Below are 19,684 nucleotides of genomic sequence, written 5' to 3'. Positions count from 1 at the left end.
ATTACTGTATTTGAGGTGTCAGCTGAACCAAAGCAAACCTCGAAAACACGTTTTTACAACATTGTTTCTGTCGATTTTAGCAGCGGTGATGCAAACCTCCAATATAGACGGTTTGAAAACGTCATCTCTGTTCAGCTGAAGTGCAGCAAATGTGCGAATCGGTTTTTAGTTCATTTATTGATCACACTGTTTCTATCAGCCCTGGATCTGACATGAGCCACAGCGAAACCGGAGCCACTTCGACACACCGGTATCCTACAATTTCATTAAAAAAAACACTTGATATTTACTTCAGGAGGAGGAAATACAAATATCAGCTAAACAAGCCGGCTAGTCAAAGAAACAGCACATTTAAACCAACAAAACTACAATTTCACTCAAAATGTCAGACGCCAACTGAAATTAAAGTGGCCTTCGAGATCAGTTCAACAAGCTCAATAATAAAGACACTTTCACACCAACAGACCCACAATTTCACCACAAACACATGGAGCTTGTGTCTGTGAAGGTGAAGTGTGAGACGATTCTGTCATCAGGAGGGAGGGCCACAGCAGTACAGCAGAGAGAGCCATCACTGTTACCCACATACTCTCACACCGGTCCCATGTAGGACTGCTGGATTAAACTGTCTGGTGAAGAGACGCGTCTGAGTCTTCTCATGATCAGGACAGGTCACAGTAAACATGGAGAAAGTGATGGTGAATTCTTGTTTCGCCTGTGTCTTATTTACTCGTTGTCAAACATACCAGTCTGTGTTATTGTGCGTTTTGAAAAGTGGTTGTCGATTTCTTTAAATGTTTCATACAACAATGCTATTTGGAGAGTAACTAATTAGATATTCCCCTTGACTGAGGATGTGTACAGTCATCCATCAGGACTGGTACATTTAAAAATGACTGGAGAGAGCGCCACCTACAGGCGAAAGGCCACATCACAGCAGCAACGTGTGAACAATAAGACTTTTACACCCAAAAACCACAATATCTCCACAACCCCATAAGCACAATGATAAAAACACACTTTTACACAACCTCACCACAAACCCCCACGAGCTCAATGATAAAAATACACTTTTACACAATTTTACCACAAACCGCCCCGAGCAAAATGATAAAGACACTTTTACACAATTTTACCTCAAACCCGTCGAGCTCAATGATAAAAGGACACTTTTACATAATTTCACCACAAACACCCCGAGGTCAATGATAAAAAGACACTCTTATATCACCATTTACCTTGGTGGTGGTGGAGGGGAGTCCTCAATCTGTAAAGCACGTTGAGTGGAGTGTCCAGAAAAGCGCTATGTAAGTGTAAGCAATTATTAATTTTACACAATTTCACCTCAATGATAAACAGACACTTTTACACAATTTTACCTCAAACACCCCGAGCACAATAATAAAGACACTTTTACACAATTTTTCATCAACGATAAAGACACTTTTACACAATTTCACCACAAATACCACGAGCTCAATGATAGACAATTTTACACAATTTCACCACAAACCCCCCCGAGCTCAATGATTAAAAGACACTTTTACACAATTTGACCTCAATGATAAAAAGACACTTTAACACAATTTCACCACACAGCCCCCGAGCTCAATGATAAAAAGACACTTTTACACAATTTCACCATAAACCCCCCGAGCACAATGATATAAAGACACTTTTACACAATTTCACCATAAACCCCCCCGAGCACAATGATAAAAAGACACTTTTACACAATTTCACCATAAACCCCCCCGGGCACAATGATAAAAAGACACTTTAACACAATTTCACCATAAACCCCCCCGAGCACAATGATAAAAAGACATTTTTACACAATTTTACCACAAACACCGCGTGCTCAAAGATAAAAAGACACTTTTACACAACCCCCCGACCACAATGAAAAAAACACACTTGTACACAAAGATAAAAAGACTTTTAAGCAACTTTACCACAAACCCCCCGAACACAATGATAAACAGACACTTTTACACAATTTCACCACGAACAGCCTGAGCTCAATAATAAAGACTTTTACACAATTTCACCACAAACCCCCAGAGCACAGTGAAAAAGACACTATTTCACAATTTCACCACAAACCCCTCGAACTCAATGATAAAGACCCTTTTACACGATTTCACCTCAAACACCGCAAGCTCAAAGATAGACACTTTTACACAATTTCACCACAAACCCCCCGAGCACAATGATAAAAACACACTTGTACACAATGATAAAAAGACTTTTACACAACTTTATCACAAACCCCCCGAGCACAATGATAAAGACACTTTTGACACAATTTTACCTCAAACCCGTCAAGCACAAAGATAAAAATACACTTTTTACAGAATTTTACCTCAAAACCTCCCAGCACAATGATAAAAAGAAACTTTACACAATTTTACCTGAAACCCACCGAGCTCAAAGATAAAAAGACACTTTTACACAATTTTATCTCAAACCTGTCGAGCTCAATGATAAACCGAGACTTTTACACAATTTTACCTCAAACCTGTCGAGCTCAATGATAAACCGAGACTTTTACACAATTTTACCTCAAACCCCCCCGAGCTCAATGATAAAAATACACTTTTACAATAAGACACTTTCACACAAACTTACCTCAAACCCCCCGAGCTCAATGATAAAAATACACTTTTACAATAAGACACTTTCACACAAACTTACCTCAAACCCCCCGAGCTCAATGATAAAGACACTTTTACACAATTTTACCTGAAATGCCACGAGCTGAATGATAAAAACACACACTTATATCACCACTTACCTCGGTGGTGGTGGAGGGGAGTCCTCAATCTGTAAAGCACGTTGAGTGGAGTGTCCAGAAAAGCACTATATGAGTGTAAGCAATTATTAATATTACACAATTTTACCTCAAACACCACAAGCTCAATGATAAAGACTTTTTACACAATTTGACCTCAAACCCGTCGAGCTCAATGATAAAGACACTTTTACACAATTTCACCACAAACACCCTGAGCACAATGACAAAAAAACACATTTACACAATCCGACCTCAAACACATCGAGCTCAATGATAAAGACACTTTTACACAATTTCACCACAAACCCGTCAAGCTCAATGATAAACACACGTTTACACAGTTTTACAATAAGCAGACACTTTTACACAATTTCATCACAAACCCCCCCCCCAAGCACAATGAAAAAAGACACTTTTACACAATTTCACCTGAAATCCCCTGAGCTCAATGATAAAAATACACTTTTACACAATTTCACCACAAACCCCCGAGCACAATGATAAACAGACACTTTTACACAATTTCACCTCAATGTTAGACACTTTTACATAATTTCACCACAAACCCCCGGAGCACAATGATAAAGACACTTTTACACAATTTCACCACAAACACCCCAAGCTCATTGATAAAAAGACACTTTTACACAATTTTACAAAGACAAAGACTTTTATACAATTTCACCTCAAACCCCCCGTGCTCAATGATAAACAGACACTTTTACACAATTTTACCTGAAACGCCACGAGCTGAATGATAAAAACAAACACTGATATCACCACTTACCTCGGTGGTGGTGGAGGGGAGTCCTCAATCTGTAAAGCGCGTTGAGTGGAGTGTCCAGAAAAGCGCTATATAAGTGTAAGCAATTATTAATATTACACAATTTTATTCCAAACACCCCGAGCTCAATGATAAAGACTTTTTACACAATTTCACCTCAAACCCGTCGAGCTCAATGATAAAGACACTTTTACACAATTTAACCTCAAACCCGTCGAGTTCGAAGATAAAGACTTTTACACAATTTTACCTCAAACCTGTCGAGCTCAATGATAAAAAGACACTGTTACACAATTTTAACCTCAATGATAAACAGACACTTTTACACAATTTCACCACAAACCCCCCGAGCACAATGATAAAAGACTTTTACACAATTTCACCACAACCCCCTAGAGCTCAATGATAAAAAGACACTTTTACACAATTTCACCTCAATGTTAGACACTTTTACATAATTTCACCACAAACCCCCGGAGCACAATGATAAAGACACTTTTACACAATTTCACCACAAACACCCCAAGCTCATTGATAAAAAGACACTTTTACACAATTTTACCTCATTGATAGACACTTTTACATGATTTCACCTCAAACAGCACGAGCTCAATAAAAGACTTTTACACAATTTCACCACAAACCCCCAGAGCACAGTGAAAGACACTTTTACACAACTTTACCACAAACCCCCCGAACTCAATGATAGACACTTTTATACAATTTTACCACAAACCCCTCGAGCTCAAAGATAAACAGACACTTTTACACATTTTCACCACAAACACCCCGAGCACAATGATAAAAAGTCACTTTAACAGAATTTCACCACAACCCCCTCGAGCTCAATGATAAAAAGACATTTTCACAATTTCACCTCAAACCCCCCAACCTAAATGATAAAAACACTTGTACACAATGATAAAAAGACATTTACACAACTTTATCACAAACCACCCAAGCACAATGATAAACAGACACTTTTACACAACTTTACCACAAACCCCCCGAGCTCACTGATAGACACTTTTACACAATTTCACCTCAAAACACCCCGAGATCAATAATAAAAAGACACTTTTACACAATTTCACAAAACCCCTGAGCACAATGATAAAAAGACACTTTTACACAATTTTACCTAAAACACCGGGAGCTCAAAGATAAAAAGACACTATTACAATAAGACACTTTTACACAAATTTACCTCAAACCCCCTGAGCTCAATGATAAAGACACTTTTACACAATTTTACAAAGACAAAGACTTTTATACAATTTCACCTCAAACCCCCCGTGCTCAATGATAAACAGACACTTTTACACAATTTTACCTGAAACGCCACGAGCTGAATGATAAAAACAAACACTTATATCACCACTTACCTCGGTGGTGGTGGAGGGGAGTCCTCAATCTGTAAAGCGCGTTGAGTGGAGTGTCCAGAAAAGCGCTATATAAGTGTAAGCAATTATTAATATTACACAATTTTATTCCAAACACCCCGAGCTCAATGATAAAGACTTTTTACACAATTTCACCTCAAACCCGTCGAGCTCAATGATAAAGACACTTTTACACAATTTAACCTCAAACCCGTCGAGTTCGAAGATAAAGACTTTTACACAATTTTACCTCAAACCTGTCGAGCTCAATGATAAAAAGACACTGTTACACAATTTTAACCTCAATGATAAACAGACACTTTTACACAATTTCACCACAAACCCCCCGAGCACAATGATAAAAGACTTTTACACAATTTCACCACAACCCCCTAGAGCTCAATGATAAAAAGACACTTTTACACAATTTTACCTCAAACACCCTGAGCACGATGATAAAGACACTTTTACTCAATTTCACCAAAAACCCCACGAGCTCAATGATAGACAATTTTACACAATTTCACCACAAACCCCCTGAGCTCAATGATAAAAAGACACTTTTACACAATTTTACCTCAAACACCGCGAGCTCAATGATGAAGACACTTTCACACAATTTCTCCACAAACCCCACCCGAGCTCAATGATGGAAACTTTTACACAATTTGACCTCAAACCCCGTGAGCTCAAAAATAAAGACACTTTTACACCATTTTACCTCAATGATAAACAGACACTTTTACCTCATACACCCTGAGCTCAGTGATAAAAAGACACCTTTACACAATTTTACCTCAAACACCCTGAGCACGATGATAAAGAAAATTTACACAATTTCACCACAATCCCCCTGAGCACAATAATAAAAAGACACTTTTGCACAACTTTACCTCAAACCCTTCAAGCTCAATGATAAAAAGACAGTTTTACCTCAAACACCACAAACTCAATAATAATAAAAGACACTTTTACACAATTTTACATCAAACACCCTGAGCTCAATGATAAAAAGACTTTTACACAATTTTATCTTAAACACACATCACATTCTCTCCACTACACAAATAATTTCTTTACCTCCAGCTTCTCTCTTCTTGACTCAGCATCCCTCAACAAACTAGTTACACGCATGAAACCCACCACATCTATTTTAGATCCCATTCCCACCACTTTATTCCAGTCCCGTTTCTCTTCTCTCTGTCCCATTGTCCTCAATATTATACATGAATCCATGAGCACTGGTGTTATACCAACGGTCCTCAAAACTGCTGCCATTACCCCCGTGCCAAAGAAGCCTAACATGGCTCTCGACAATCTTAATTTTCACCCCATCTCCAACTGACCCTTTCTTCCTAAAAGTCTAGAACGTGCTGTCACACTCCAGATACGTCACCACCAATCATCTAATAGCTTCTGATTCTGGTTCCCTCTCTATACTCATCCTTCTTGATCTCAGTGCTGCTTCTGACACTGTTGACCATGACATCTTACTTTCTCGTCCTGAGACTGTGTTTGGAGTTTCTGACACTGCTCTCAAATGGTTCAAATCTTACCTCACCGATCGCTGTCACTTTGTCTCTCTCAATGGGTAAAGCTCTGAAATTGGTCTTGTTAAGTCTGGTGTCCCTCAGGGCTCAATACTGGGCCCCTTGCTCTTCAGCATTTACATGTTCCTACTTGGTCAGCTTTGAAGATCACATGGCCTCAGCTTTCATTTTTACGCTGATGATACTCAACTATACATCCATACCAAACCTGACACTGATGTGGCTGTCTCTATTCTATCTAATTGCATCTCGGACGTAAAAAGTTAGATGACTCAAAGCGTCCTTCATCTTAACTGCGACAAGACTGAAGTCATACTTATTGGCACACCCCATCAACTTCGTAAAGCCAGTCCTGTAACCCTGTCTGTAGATGGCTCTGTACTTGAGCTTCAATCAAAATTGAAAAACCTTGGAGTTATATTCGATTCTGGCTTAACATTCGACCCACATGTGCAGCATATCATCAAAACATGTTTTTTTCACCTTAGAAATATCGCTAGACTACCCCCTATGCTATCACTAACTGTGGCTGAAAAGCTGATCAACACATTTGTGTTCTCTCGAATTGACTACTGTAATGCTCTACTCGCTGGGGTATCTAAATCTACTCTGAACAAACTGCAGTATGTCCAAACCTCAGCAGCCAGAATCCTGACTAGGTCTGGTGCAAGTGACCACATCACTCCTATCCTGGAGTCCCTCCACTGGCATCCAGTTAAATTCTGTGTGGACTTTAAAATCCTCACGCTCACCTGTAAGGCTATGCATGGCTAGGCACCTCAGTACCTGTCTGAACTATTATCGCCCTACACTCCACCTCACAACCTTCGCTCTGCTAATTCTGCTCTCCTTACTGTCCCCCAAGCCCCTCTACACTCTTGGGGTGACAGGGTCTTCTCCTGTTCTGCCCCCAAGCTCTGGAACTCTCTGCCCAAGGATATCAGAGAGTCACCTTCTCTAAACTCCTTCAGATCCAGACTCCAAACCCTCTTCTTCAGAAAAGCCTTTACTGAACTGGTTCCATTCTTCACCCCTCTGCTCTTAGTACCACCTTCCACAGTCTCCTCTGTGTGTTGTAATTGTGTTTTATCTTATATATTTTTCTTATTTATTGTTGTCATCCTGTAAAGCGCTTTGAGAAGCCACCTTTAAAGGCGCTATATAAAATAAAGTTTAACACCCCGAGCTCAATGATAAAAAGACACTTTTACACAATTTCACCTCAAACCCTCCAAGCTCAATGATAAAAAGACACTTTTACACAATTTCACCTCAAACCCGTCACACTTAGGAAAAAAAAGACACTTACCTCAGTGTTGGTGGAGGGGAGTCCTCATATCCTGTAAAGCGCGCTGAGTGGACTGTCCAGAAAGGCGCTATATACAGATTCAGCCACGCAAATCATTACGTCATACCGCGGTACGTGATTGGCGGCCAAAATGACCGACAGGGGCGCTCGTGGTGCGTTGGTCGGTCGTGGAAAGATTTCATCATTTGATCTCTTTACTGTGCACATTTTAATCTGCTTAGTATTGAATATTTATATGGAATTTTATCACTAAAGGGAAATTTTAGTAGTTGAGCTTAAAAGGAAGAGGAGCATAACGCATCTGAAGGTCATAAACGATATTAATTTAGGAACATAAACATATTATGTCTCGGTATTTTAAAGAAAAAATACACACCAGTCTTCCATTTCTCCCTGAACATTTTAAGCACCAAAGTCTTACATGTGGTTATTTGGGAAATGTTTTCACGTGCTCCTTGCCCCCTCTGACCATGATACCGGACGTTTATACAGTAGACAGCGCTCTGTGAGAGAAGTGACAGTTTCAAGCTTGTCTGTGAAGACGGAGTAAACAAGCACACTTTTAGAACTGGGTTAATCGGGAGTATAAGATGGAAGCGCCTATCTACAGGAATGAAGGCCGGTCTAACTATATTCACGCACTGTGCTGTTTCAGTGCTGGTCACTCCACTGCCTCGGTGGCGTGATCGCTGAACGGAGGTCGAGTGTTCAAACCCAGCTGGCGCCATCAGTTTCCTTTGAACAAATATTATTGGCATCATCTTGACTTTTTATATTTCTGAACATCACCACGTTCGTGCTGTGTGCGGTCCTGTAGGGCGCAGATTCACGTACAAAGGTTGTTATCGCATCTCTCTCTCCGGTTTCACAGGTATTTTCAGAGTAGAGTAAGGGCCAGTCCGCCTCCCCCACTCACATGTCCTCTTAGAAAAACAGGTTCACAACGCGCAGCTGTGTCAGTCCTCTGTGTGTAAGAACAATCGGTCTGAACACCATGGCTGCTGGTTTTAACGAGCTGCCCAGTCAAGAATACTTGAATCCTCCTGCTGTCAGCAGTGTTGTGAGTATAGCTGAGCCTCACCTGGATGAAAACAGGACATAATGCATAATCAGCAATCAGGTGATGGAGACTGTGCTGCTCTGCTCTTCCTCTGGTGATCTACAGGCTGTATTTCTCTCGCTGTGACCCTGTGGGTCCAGTCAGTGCGTCATTACGCAGCGATGAGAAACCGCAGGTTTAAACAGAGAGAAAGAGCTCACTGATTAAAACCACTGCACATTAATACAGTGACAGAGAGAAGCTCAGATCACACAGCAGGATCTCACACCCGGGGACTGATCTGGGATCTGGGATGGTCGAGTGTGAATTGTGGGGCTCTAGCTGTGCTGAACAGCTCTTGAGCACACTGGAGTCTCTCAGTGACAAGACCACGGGCGTCTTCCCTCCCCTACATCCTCAGAGTAGAACAGAATTGATGACCGTGCTAAACTGAATATTATTGATGACTAAGAGTTCATGCCAACACCTAACTTTCTTAACGCGAGAAATACCGCTCAACACGGCTCCGAGTGAAAAACCCGTCGATCACCAGAGGGAGCAGGACAGCGCCACCTCCAGTCACCCAGAGGAATAGATGTGAAATGAAAGGACACACAGGAAGGGCTTCAGAAACAGACAAGGCTTTATTCTCTCGCCCACGTCAGGAGCCATCAGAAGCTTCTTCCAGTAACGGTCAGCAAGTCCAAGCGACTCGTTACAATTACATGGCCAGTGAACGTGGATTCTGTCTGGCACGGCCAGATTGTGAAAAATGACTATTTCATGAAACACGCGTTTCATTTTAATCAAGATGGGGGCAAGGGGGTCTTCTCTGTGACCCTCCCTTAGAAAATTAACGTGAATAAACTAAAAATCAGACAATCACAACAGACATCTCAGAAAACATCTACATACTGTGAGTGTCTGGAGACTGTAACTGAGATTTAGTTTTTGGCCGGACCACAGCCCCACCCACACAAACACCCCCACTCCCCCATCTTCACACACTCCCCCACACACTCAGCCACAACCCCACACACACACAACCCCACCTACACATACAACCCCACACACACTCCCCCACAACCCCACCTGCACACACACCCCCGCCGGCGCACCTCGCCGTGCCCGGACCCCACTGCGCCGCATCAAACAGACACTTTTACCTCAAACACCCTCTATCAAACAAGAATTTTACACAATTACACCTCAAAGATAAAAAAAACACTTTTACACAATTTTACAATGATAAAGACAATTTTACAATAAGACCTCAAACCCATCGAGCTCAATAATAAAAAGACACGTTTACAATATTTTACAATGATAAACCGACATTTTACGCAGTTACACCACAAACCCCCCGAGCTCAATGATAAACAGACACTTTTACACAATTTTAACCTCAATGATAAATGACCTTGGTGTTGGTGGAGAGGAGTCCTCATTCTGTAAAGCGCGTAGCGTGGAGTGTCCAGAAAAGCACAATGAGTGTAAGCAATTATTAATATTACACAATTTTACCTCAAACACCCTGAGCACAATGACAAAAACACACATTTACACAATCTGACCTCAAACCCGTCGAGCTCAATGATAAACTTTTACACAGTTTTACCTCAACCCCCCTGAGCTCAACGATAAAGACACGTTTACACAATTTTACAATGATAAACAGACACTTCTTACACAATTTCACCTCAATGATAAACCGACACTTTTGACAATTTTACCTCAAACCCGTCGAGCTCAATGATAAACAGACACTTTTGACAATTTCACCACAAACCCGTCGAGCTCAATGATAAACAGACACTTTTGACACAATTTCACCACAAACCCGTCGAGCTCAATGATAAACAGACACTTTTGACACAATTTCACCACAAACCCGTCGAGCACAATGATAAAAATACACTTTTGACACAATTTTACCTCAAACCCCTCGAGCTCAATGATACAGACACACTTTTACACAATTTCACCACAGACATTTTCTCACTCCTATGACTGTTTTCTCATCAGCCTGAGGACTGAACGATTTCAATGAAGAAACGGAGGGACAAGTCGCCACTCACCGCCACAGCCCGGGAAACATCTTCCGTCTCCAACACGAACAGCAAACGTCCTCTCGGTGCGCAGAAACGTCCAGAAACGCGTTGACTTTGGACTCAGTCAAGTTTAACAGGTGTATAAACGTGCTGAAGAGCCCCAGCCTGGCGAAAACTCTGTCAGACCGATTATACTGACGCAGTATTTTATTATATTAGCGTTACAACACTGATAGCATATGATATTGATGACACTGACGCAAACCCACACTTTTCCACCGATATCTACGTTCGTGAAGAACAAATTTCTGCTCTAGACGACATTATATTTTAAAAAAAACAAAAGAATTGAGTGATTGAAACGTGTTCAAACCGCGGTTGACCTGTGGCTTCAGCTCGGCGACGCAGAGACACGGCGTCCATGAGGGCGGGAAAGAAGAAAGCTTGTATATTCTAGTAAAAAGCTGACTAAAACCAATTATTAATGATAAAATACGTTCAAACTCGGGAAACCGCGGCGGGGCAGGAGCCCTCACGGCGGGAAGCGCGACCGTTAGGATTTCAAACTTCAAACGAGACGCGCACCTGCCCCGAGTTCTCGCAGGGACCGCCCCCCTGTCCCCTCTCAGCCAATGGGCTTCCACCACGGTGGAGTGACGTCCCGCCTCACCCCTCTCCTCCAATGGGCTTAAGGGACACTCGAGTGACGCTCTCGGGAGCCCTCCTCCCTGGGCAGGGTTGTTATAAGCCCTCTGAGTGACTGACCCAGGGTTCACAAGCTGCCCAGGAGGCTCTACTGTACACAGAGAGGGGTGGGAGGGGGGAACAAGCCGATACCCTGGCTCCTCTCAGGAAACTGCTGATGAAGCCGGGATCAATTAACGACCGACTAATTAACGAGCGAGTTGAACCCTGTGGGTGTCATTCCCAGTGTGGCCCAGCAGTGGGGTGAAGGGCTGCAGGTGACGGCACCCCATAACCCCCCTCAGAAAAATGACACCTGACCCCCCCCCCCGTCTCTACCCACCTACTGTGTGCGCTTTCAGAAACAGTGACCCAGTTCTGACCCAGTTTAAATCTGGCCGATCCAGCTCGTGGCTCCCTGGTTCGATACCGACAGAGTGGACCGGGTCGAGACAACAGGACCGTCAGGCTGCGCTGTTGATCTCAAAACGTCAGGAAGGATAGCAGTCATTTCACACAGACACCAGCACCAGCGACCCACAGCAGGAACACGCAGACTCCACACACACAGACACCAGCACCAGCGACCCCCAGCAGGAACACGCAGACTCCACACACACAGACACCAGCACCAGCGACCCCCAGCAGGAACACAGAGACTCCACACAAACAGACACCAACTCCAGCGACCCACAGCAGGAACACGCAGACTCCACACTCACTCTTGTGACACAGTTTCACTCGCTTGTCCTCGCCGCTCGGCTCAGGAGACGAGTGAGGACAGATTCAGGGAAAGAGCAGCACCGACAGTGAGTCACTGGGGAAAAGAGAGACTCTTTCTCTGAGGAGCAGGGCGGTATTGGCTTCAACAGGCTCGCTGGAGGTGCTGTGGTTCCAGTTTGCGATGTGATGAGAACAGAGATTCGTCCAGCAGTTTCAGGACTCAACCTAAAAAGTGACTTTTTAGCTGATGTGACAGAAGACCAGCCTAGAGGACCAGGTATTGAAGAGAAACGGGAACGTGTGTTTTTACCTCCTTCCAGTTGAAGTACAGCAGTAGAAACCTATTGTTCGCTTCTTTAGAATGATACAGAAACGCTGCTGGAAAACAAAGGTGATTATGAGAGAAGTAGTTGAATAAAAATCGGAATCAAGCCCTGCAGGACTAAAGGGATCCTGTCTGTTGTAACAGAGCTGACTGGCAGGAGCTGGTATTTCATACCAGACTGAGAGGATTATACTGGGGAGAATAACAGACAGGCAGGAGATCAAATATTGTAGGGTAACACGTTACAGGACTCCCGTCTCCTGTGGAGACACACGTGTGGGGTCGTGTCAGGGCAGAAGTCCCACATTGTAAACCAGTGTAAACTGGGACTGGGACCAACCCGGATCAAGACCAGACCTGAGAGCTTCAGGACTCTCTCCCACTGGTGTCCTTTTCTCTCTCTCTGTCCTGTGTCCTAGATGGATAGATACTTTATTGATCCCGTGAGGGAAATTGCAGTGCAACAGCAGCTTAACACACACAACACAGCCACAGTGTAACGAATTATATAATAATAGTACAATACATACAATACAATACAAGAGTTACTCACAGTCCGGACGCACAAGAACAAACTAGAACAGAACAGTACACAGAAAATCGTATCACACTCATATCACACATATGAATATAAATATAGATGTAACTATAGATATAAATATAAATGTATTGCACAGGTCCCTGGCATATATTGCACAAAAAGTGGTTGTAAACGGGAAAAAGAAAAAGAAAAAGAAAGAGAACAGATGTAGCAGTAGATGTGTGGATGCGTTTAGTCCAGAAACAGGTCACTGTCGATGTTGCCTCTGCCAAGACGCAAGGTGGATGCGTTGTACAGTCTTATAGCAGACGGCAAGAATGACCTCCTGTAGCGCTCCCTGTCGCACCGTGGATGAATCAGTCTATTGCTGAACGTGCTCTTCATTCCTGCCAGCCTGTCAAAGAGGGGATGGGAGAAGTTGTCCATGATGGCCTCTAGTTTGGACCTCATTCTCCTCTCAGCCACTACCTCCAAGGAGTCCAGGTCAAACCCAATGACAGAGCTTGCTCTCCTGATGAGCTTGTTCAGCCTTTTGGAATCTACTGCTCTAATCCCAGAGCCCCAGCACACCACTGCGTAGAAAATGGCACTCGCTACCACCGACTGATAGAACATGTGTAGCATCTTACTACACACATTGAAGGACCTGAGCCTCCTAACAAACCCCACTAACACCCCGTGTGGGAAAGAGGACCCGCTCGTCCCTCCTGTCCTGTCCCGGTGTCGCCGTCACTGGGACTGGAGCAGCCGGAGAGGAGACGCACTTCCAGAACTTTCCTTCCCGCTCGGCTCTTCCCCTCCTGAGGAAAGAGCATCTTCCCACACAAACAGCCCGTTTCTCTCGGAGACGCCCGCAGCACAGGGGGCCTTTTCCCAGGACACCAGGACACCCGGGAAGAGCCTCCCAGCCCACAGGAGGGGAGTCCCAGTCCTTCCCGGGATTTCCAGGACAGGAGCGGCTCCTCAGCTGGGAATAAAACCGCCCCGAGAGGAGCTCGAGCGCTCGGGCTCGGAGCGTCGCTTAGCAACCGGCGCCGCAGCGGCATCCGGAGGACGAGCCGGAAGCGGGTTTTGGCGCCAGTTCTGCTCTTTGATGATCGGCCCAGGAGAATAAAGTCGATAGAAAAACATAAAAGTCCATCTCTCCCTCCTCTGTGGAAGCCGTGTCCGCCAGGGAGTGGAAAGAAAAAAAAACGCGCCGCGGTTTCTCGCCGTTTCGACTTTAGATCTCGAAATTATGACTTTTCTGACTCGGAATTGCGAGATATAAAGTCCCAATGACCAGAAATAAAGTCGTGATTCTGAGATTGTAAGTCGCCGTTGCGAGATATAAAGTCCCAATGACCAGAAATAAAGTCGTGATTCTGAGATTGTAAGTCGCCGTTGTGAGATATAAAGTCCCAATGACCAGAAATAAAGTCGTGATTCTGAGACTGTAAGTCGCCGTTGCGAGATATAAAGTCCCAATGACCAGAAATAAAGTCGTGATTCTGAGAGTGTAAGTCGCCGATGCGAGATATAAAGTCCCAATGACCAGAAATAAAGTCGTGATTCTGAGACTGTAAGTCGCCGTTGCGAGATATAAAGTCCCAATGACCAGAAATAAAGTCGCGATTCTGAGATTGTAAGTCGCCGTTGCGAGATATAAAGTCCCAATGACCAGAAATAAAGTCGTGATTCTGAGATTGTAAGTCGCCGTTGCGAGATATAAAGTCCCAGTTGCCGGACGAGCCGGTTCTGCTCTTTGATTATGGGCTCAGGAGAATAAAGTACACATATACACATATACACATACTGTAACGCCCAGTTGTGAGGAGGAAGCGCCCCTAGGCGCTCATAGTACCGCTGGGCATGCTGGGAGTTGTAGCCAGGGAGAGTCTGAGGGTCAGCACGATGACCAGCGGCTGACCCTACCTGTGTAAATAAAGTCATAGTAGTGTCTTATAAGTGTACTGTATAGCTTGTTGTTAAGTCGTTAAGTAATTACCACCCTAAAGATGTGTGCGTGTTCCGTCATGTGTGTGTATATTCTGTAGTTGATAAAGAATAAAGCCTGGTTCGTTTATCGTGTCTCCACTGGTCCTTTGTCCTGAGAAGAACCTGTAAATGCTACAATATATTCTGTTACACACACATATACAATATCAGAATTATATCCAAAAATATTCATGACATTTATGAATATATATACACAAAGAATACCAAAATACAAACATGATCAAAATAGAACATTATTTAAAATTAGTTTTCTTCACATGGGACACTAAGGGCAGGTTCTCAGTGAGTCAGATCTCTTACGAGGAAGAGATCAGTGTTTCAGTGGAAAGTCCTCACTCTGTGTCCAGGAAGTATCTGGTCTTCCTCTCCCGCTGGGAAAGACTGTGTGGATCAGTGACTGACCTGCGGCAGTGTCTCTCTGTGTCTCTCTGTCACTCGGATAACACTGCCTGAGCTCCTCCTCTCCCTCTCCTGCTCCTGTCTCAGTGTCATCAGCTCTCCGATCTCCTGTCTGTTTCTCTCTCCTGTCTGTGGGCTGTGTGTGTCTGCGGGCTGTGTGTGTTCTCTATGTGTCTGAGGGTTATGTATTCTTGAGTGCCTTCAGGTTGTGTGTGAGACTACGTTGTGACTACTGTGTGTGCTCTTGTGTGTCTGCGGGCTGTGTGTGTTCTTGTGTGTCTGCGGGCTGTGTGCGCTCTTGTGTGTCTGCGGGCTGTGTGTGTTCTTCTGTGTCTGCGGGCTGTGTGCGCTCTTGTGTGTCTGCGAGCTGTGTGTGCTCTTGTCTCAGTCATCTTCTGTGACCTTCTTCTCGATGTGCTGCTTGTGGTCCTCAATCACTCTCCTGTATCTCCTGTGTGTCTCTGATGCCACACAGTGAGTCTGTCTATCACTGTGTTTTGTCTCTCTATTGTCTCTCTGTATCTCTCTACTGCCTCTCTCAGCTCCTCGATCTCCCTCCTGCAGCTCCTGTGCTCCTGTCCTGCTGGAGTGAACTGTGTTGTCGACACACTGAACTGCTGGAGAGTCTCTCCGTGTCTCTCTGCCTCCTCTCTGGCCTTTTCCTCATAGTGCTGCCTGAGCCCCTCCATCTCCCTCCTGTGTGTCTCCTCTCTCTCTCCTCTCCCTCTCCTGATCCTCTCTCAGCTCCTTGATCTCCCTCCTGCAGCTCCTGTGCTCCTGTCCTGCTGGAGTGAACTGTGTTGTCGACACACTGACCTGCTGGAGAGTCTCTCTGTGTCTCTCTGCCTCCTCTCTGGCCTTTTCCTCATAGCGCTGCCTGAGCCCCTCCATCTCCCTCCTGTGTGTCTCCTCTCCCTCTCCTGCTCCTCTCTCAGTTCCTCTATCTCCCTCTGAAGCCTCTCTCTCTCCCCTCTCGCTCTCCTCAGCTCCTGCTCCAGCTCTCTCCTCCTCCCCTCATCCCTCTCCTCCCTCAGCCTCTCCTCCAGCTCTGCTATCTTCTCCTCCAGCGCTCTGATCTTCTCCTCTCGTGTCTGGATCTCCTCCTCCATCCTGCGGAGGTGGTTCTGCAGCTCCTTCTGGTGCTTCTCCCTCAGTCTCTCCTCCTCCCTCTGTTTCCTCTCCTCTCTGTCCCTCAGAATCTGCAGTTGCCTCTGTCTGATCTGGGACTCTGCCTCCTGGTACGTCTCAGTGCTGTAGTAGCTGCCCTTGTTTCCTGCTACCAGCTCCTCTATCTTCTCCAGCAGCTCTGTGACCTGAGTGCTGCCCCTGTCCTTGTTGTTAAGGGCGTGATACCTGTTCCCACACTTCTCCAGCAGCCACTGGAGCTCCCTGCTGCCTGTGTGCACAGACTCCTCCAGCGTCCTGCTGGCCAGCTCATCAGCGTGGGTGAGCAGGACCATGGTGTGTCCCAGGGCCCTCTCCCCGAATATCTCCAGGACTGTCTCCAGTGTCCTCCTCTCCTCCCCTGTGGATCGGCCCAGCGGGGTCACCAGGAGGAAGGCGTGGGGTCCCGGGGCAGACAGGTTAACACAGAGCCCCACATCCCGTCTCCTGTCCCCCTCAGACAGTCCGGCGTGGAACCAGTCTGGAGTGTCCACCACAGTCACCCGTCTCCCGGACACTTGTCCTGTCCTCTTCCGGCTCTCCTGAGTGACCGCCGAGCTGCTGGCTTCAGAGGGAAACTCCTCTGAGCCCAAGACGGTGTTTCCTGCTGCGCTCTTCCCAGCACCAGTCCTGCCCAGCAGCACCAGTCTCAGCTCAGAGGGGCGGGGCTGGAGTCTGGGTTCGACTTCACTCACTGCAACAGGAGGAGAGACAGGAGCATCAGGGAGGTGACACATGAGAGGAGACCAACCACTCCACATATAAGAAGGGTTCAGTTTGCTCACGATTCAAAACTTAAAAGTAATTATAAAAGAAACTTATAGTCCTGGGCATCATGATTACTACATAGTTTTACCTGATGTTCATGATTTTCACTACTGTCAGATATTGTTTCCCAAAGTGACTCAAGTTTCATCTGAAGAATCTATGTTCATTTACTGGCCTCAAGCAACAACAGTCATGCTGTAGTACTGTACTGTTACAGGGGCAGAGTGTAGAAGGACGTTAATTGAAGAAGGAGAGATAATCTCTTCACCCCAGTGAAGAACAGCACTCTAGGAGAGTGTGCAGTCCAGTGCAATCATCCTGCTGGTATTTCACTCTGAAACTGACCACACCCAGAGTCCAGAGTCAGAGTCCACTGTGTCTTTATCAGAGGATGACAAGAGGGAAACAGGCTTAATACTTCTCAGCACCTGTCAGTGGAATAAACTCCACCTCATTTTCCTGGTACCACATCCCCACTGCTGGGCTGAGCTGCAGTGATTCAGTGTCTGTCGGTCAGGAACTGTCCCTTCAACCCTGAGACCTGCAGTCTTGAGCACTTTGTTAACAAAGCAGAATTCAGACTCCAGGCTGTTCAGTAATTATCCATCTCACCCTGTTTGACACAGATTCTACAACAGGCTGCTGCTGTTCAGTCACAGACTCACTGACTCTTGTCTGGGGTTCTAATGATCTGCTGATGGGCTCTTTCACCCCAGTCACCCTAAACACAACTTGTTCTCTCTACTACCATCTGGAAAACGGTACTGAAGTATCTGACCAAGACCACCAGGTGTCAGAACAGCTTCTTCCCCCTGGCAGTAAGACTGCTGAACAGCCAACCTCAGCAGACACCTGCAGTTACCTCCTTGAACTGACAGGGAGCACTGGCACTCTCAGGACACCTACAAAAAGCACTAAATACCTCCTACCCTGTACCGTACTACTGTCAGCACACCTCAATACCTCCTACCCTGTACCCTACTACTGTCAGGACACCTCAATACCTCCTACCCTGTACCCCACTACTGTCAGGACACCTCAATACCTCCTACCCTGTACCCTACTACTGTCAGGACACCTCAATACCTCCTATCCTTGTGTTAGTTCCACACAATCTGTAAATTGCAGTTGTGTAATCTGTTGTATCCCAATGTTAACCCCTATAAATTCCTGTCCTCCAACTCTTCTATCCCTCTTAACGAGCCTTTAAGGAGCTCGCAGATTTCAATGCTGACAACACCGCTGTGTGCTGTACTGTTCGTGCATCGATCAATAAGCCTTGATTGATTGAGTGTTGGTCCGACAGTCTTGAGGAACAGATTACAGAGACTGAGCTGCTGTGTGATGGATTAAATCTAATCTCCCTGAGAGAAAACAGTTCAATTACAGCACAGAGGATTTAAACAGACACAGATCTGTGTGCCACTGTGTTAGTAACGCAGTACAGAGCGGAGCACAGTATGATTTTAATTCCTAACAGGACACAAGATGGTTGAATCTCTCAGTCTGATGAGCAGTAAGATCAGTGACTCAGTAATACAGCATCAATCACACTCACTGTCGGGAGGTTCAAGTTCTTTACTGTTCCTCCTCTTGACAGGCAGTCTGGGCTCCTCTGTCTCTTTCTCCAGCTCATCTTCCTCCAGTGTCTTTCTCATCTTCTCCTTCAGCTCCTCTTCTCTCCTGCTCCACTCCTCCTCCAACCTCTGTCTCAGCTCCTCTGTCTCTCTCTGTCTCTCCTTCTCCCTCTGTCTCAGCTTCTCTGTCTCTCTCTGTCTCTCCTCCTCCCTCTGTCTCAGCTCCTCTGTCTCTCTCTGTCTCTCCTCTCTCTCTCCCTTCTCTCTCTCTCTCCCTTCTTTCATACTTCTGTCTCAGCTCCTCTCTCTCTGTCTCTCCTCCTCCCTCTGTCTCAGCTCCTCTGTCTCTGTCTCTCCTCCAACCTCTGTCTCAGCTCCTCCGTCTCTCTCTGTCTGTCCTCCTCCCTCTGTCTCAGCTCCTCTGTCTCTCTCTGTCTCTCCTCCTCCCTCTGTCTCAGCTCCTCTGTCTCTCTCTGTCTCTCCTCCAATCTCTGTCTCAGCTCCTCTGTCTCCCTCTGTCTCTCTTCCTCCCTCTGTCTCAGCTCCTCTGTCCAATTCCAATTCAAGGTGCTTTATTAGCATGACCGATGGGT

General features: G+C 45.3%; 1 protein-coding gene across 1 annotated transcript; it reads right to left on the bottom strand.

The window, feature by feature from the left end:
- Positions 1-16,218: 16,218 nt before the first annotated feature.
- On the bottom strand, positions 16,219-19,659 carry LOC148812608 (uncharacterized). The gene is made up of 2 exons (XM_088908572.1): positions 19,073-19,659; positions 16,219-17,440 (listed from the first exon to the last, which is right to left on the bottom strand). Exons 1-2 carry the CDS (start codon positions 19,374-19,376, stop codon positions 16,323-16,325), a joined length of 1,422 nt encoding a protein of 473 aa, XP_088764698.1. The 5' UTR covers positions 19,377-19,659; the 3' UTR covers positions 16,219-16,322.
- Positions 19,660-19,684: the final 25 nt, after the last annotated feature.

The sequence above is a fragment of the Atractosteus spatula genome (assembly GCF_055471065.1).
Source record: "Atractosteus spatula isolate fAtrSpa1 chromosome 10 unlocalized genomic scaffold, fAtrSpa1.hap1 SUPER_10_unloc_2, whole genome shotgun sequence".
Lineage (NCBI taxonomy): Eukaryota > Metazoa > Chordata > Actinopteri > Semionotiformes > Lepisosteidae > Atractosteus > Atractosteus spatula.
Note: the sequence above shows the minus strand (reverse complement) of the source record. Positions and strands in the feature narration are given on the sequence as shown.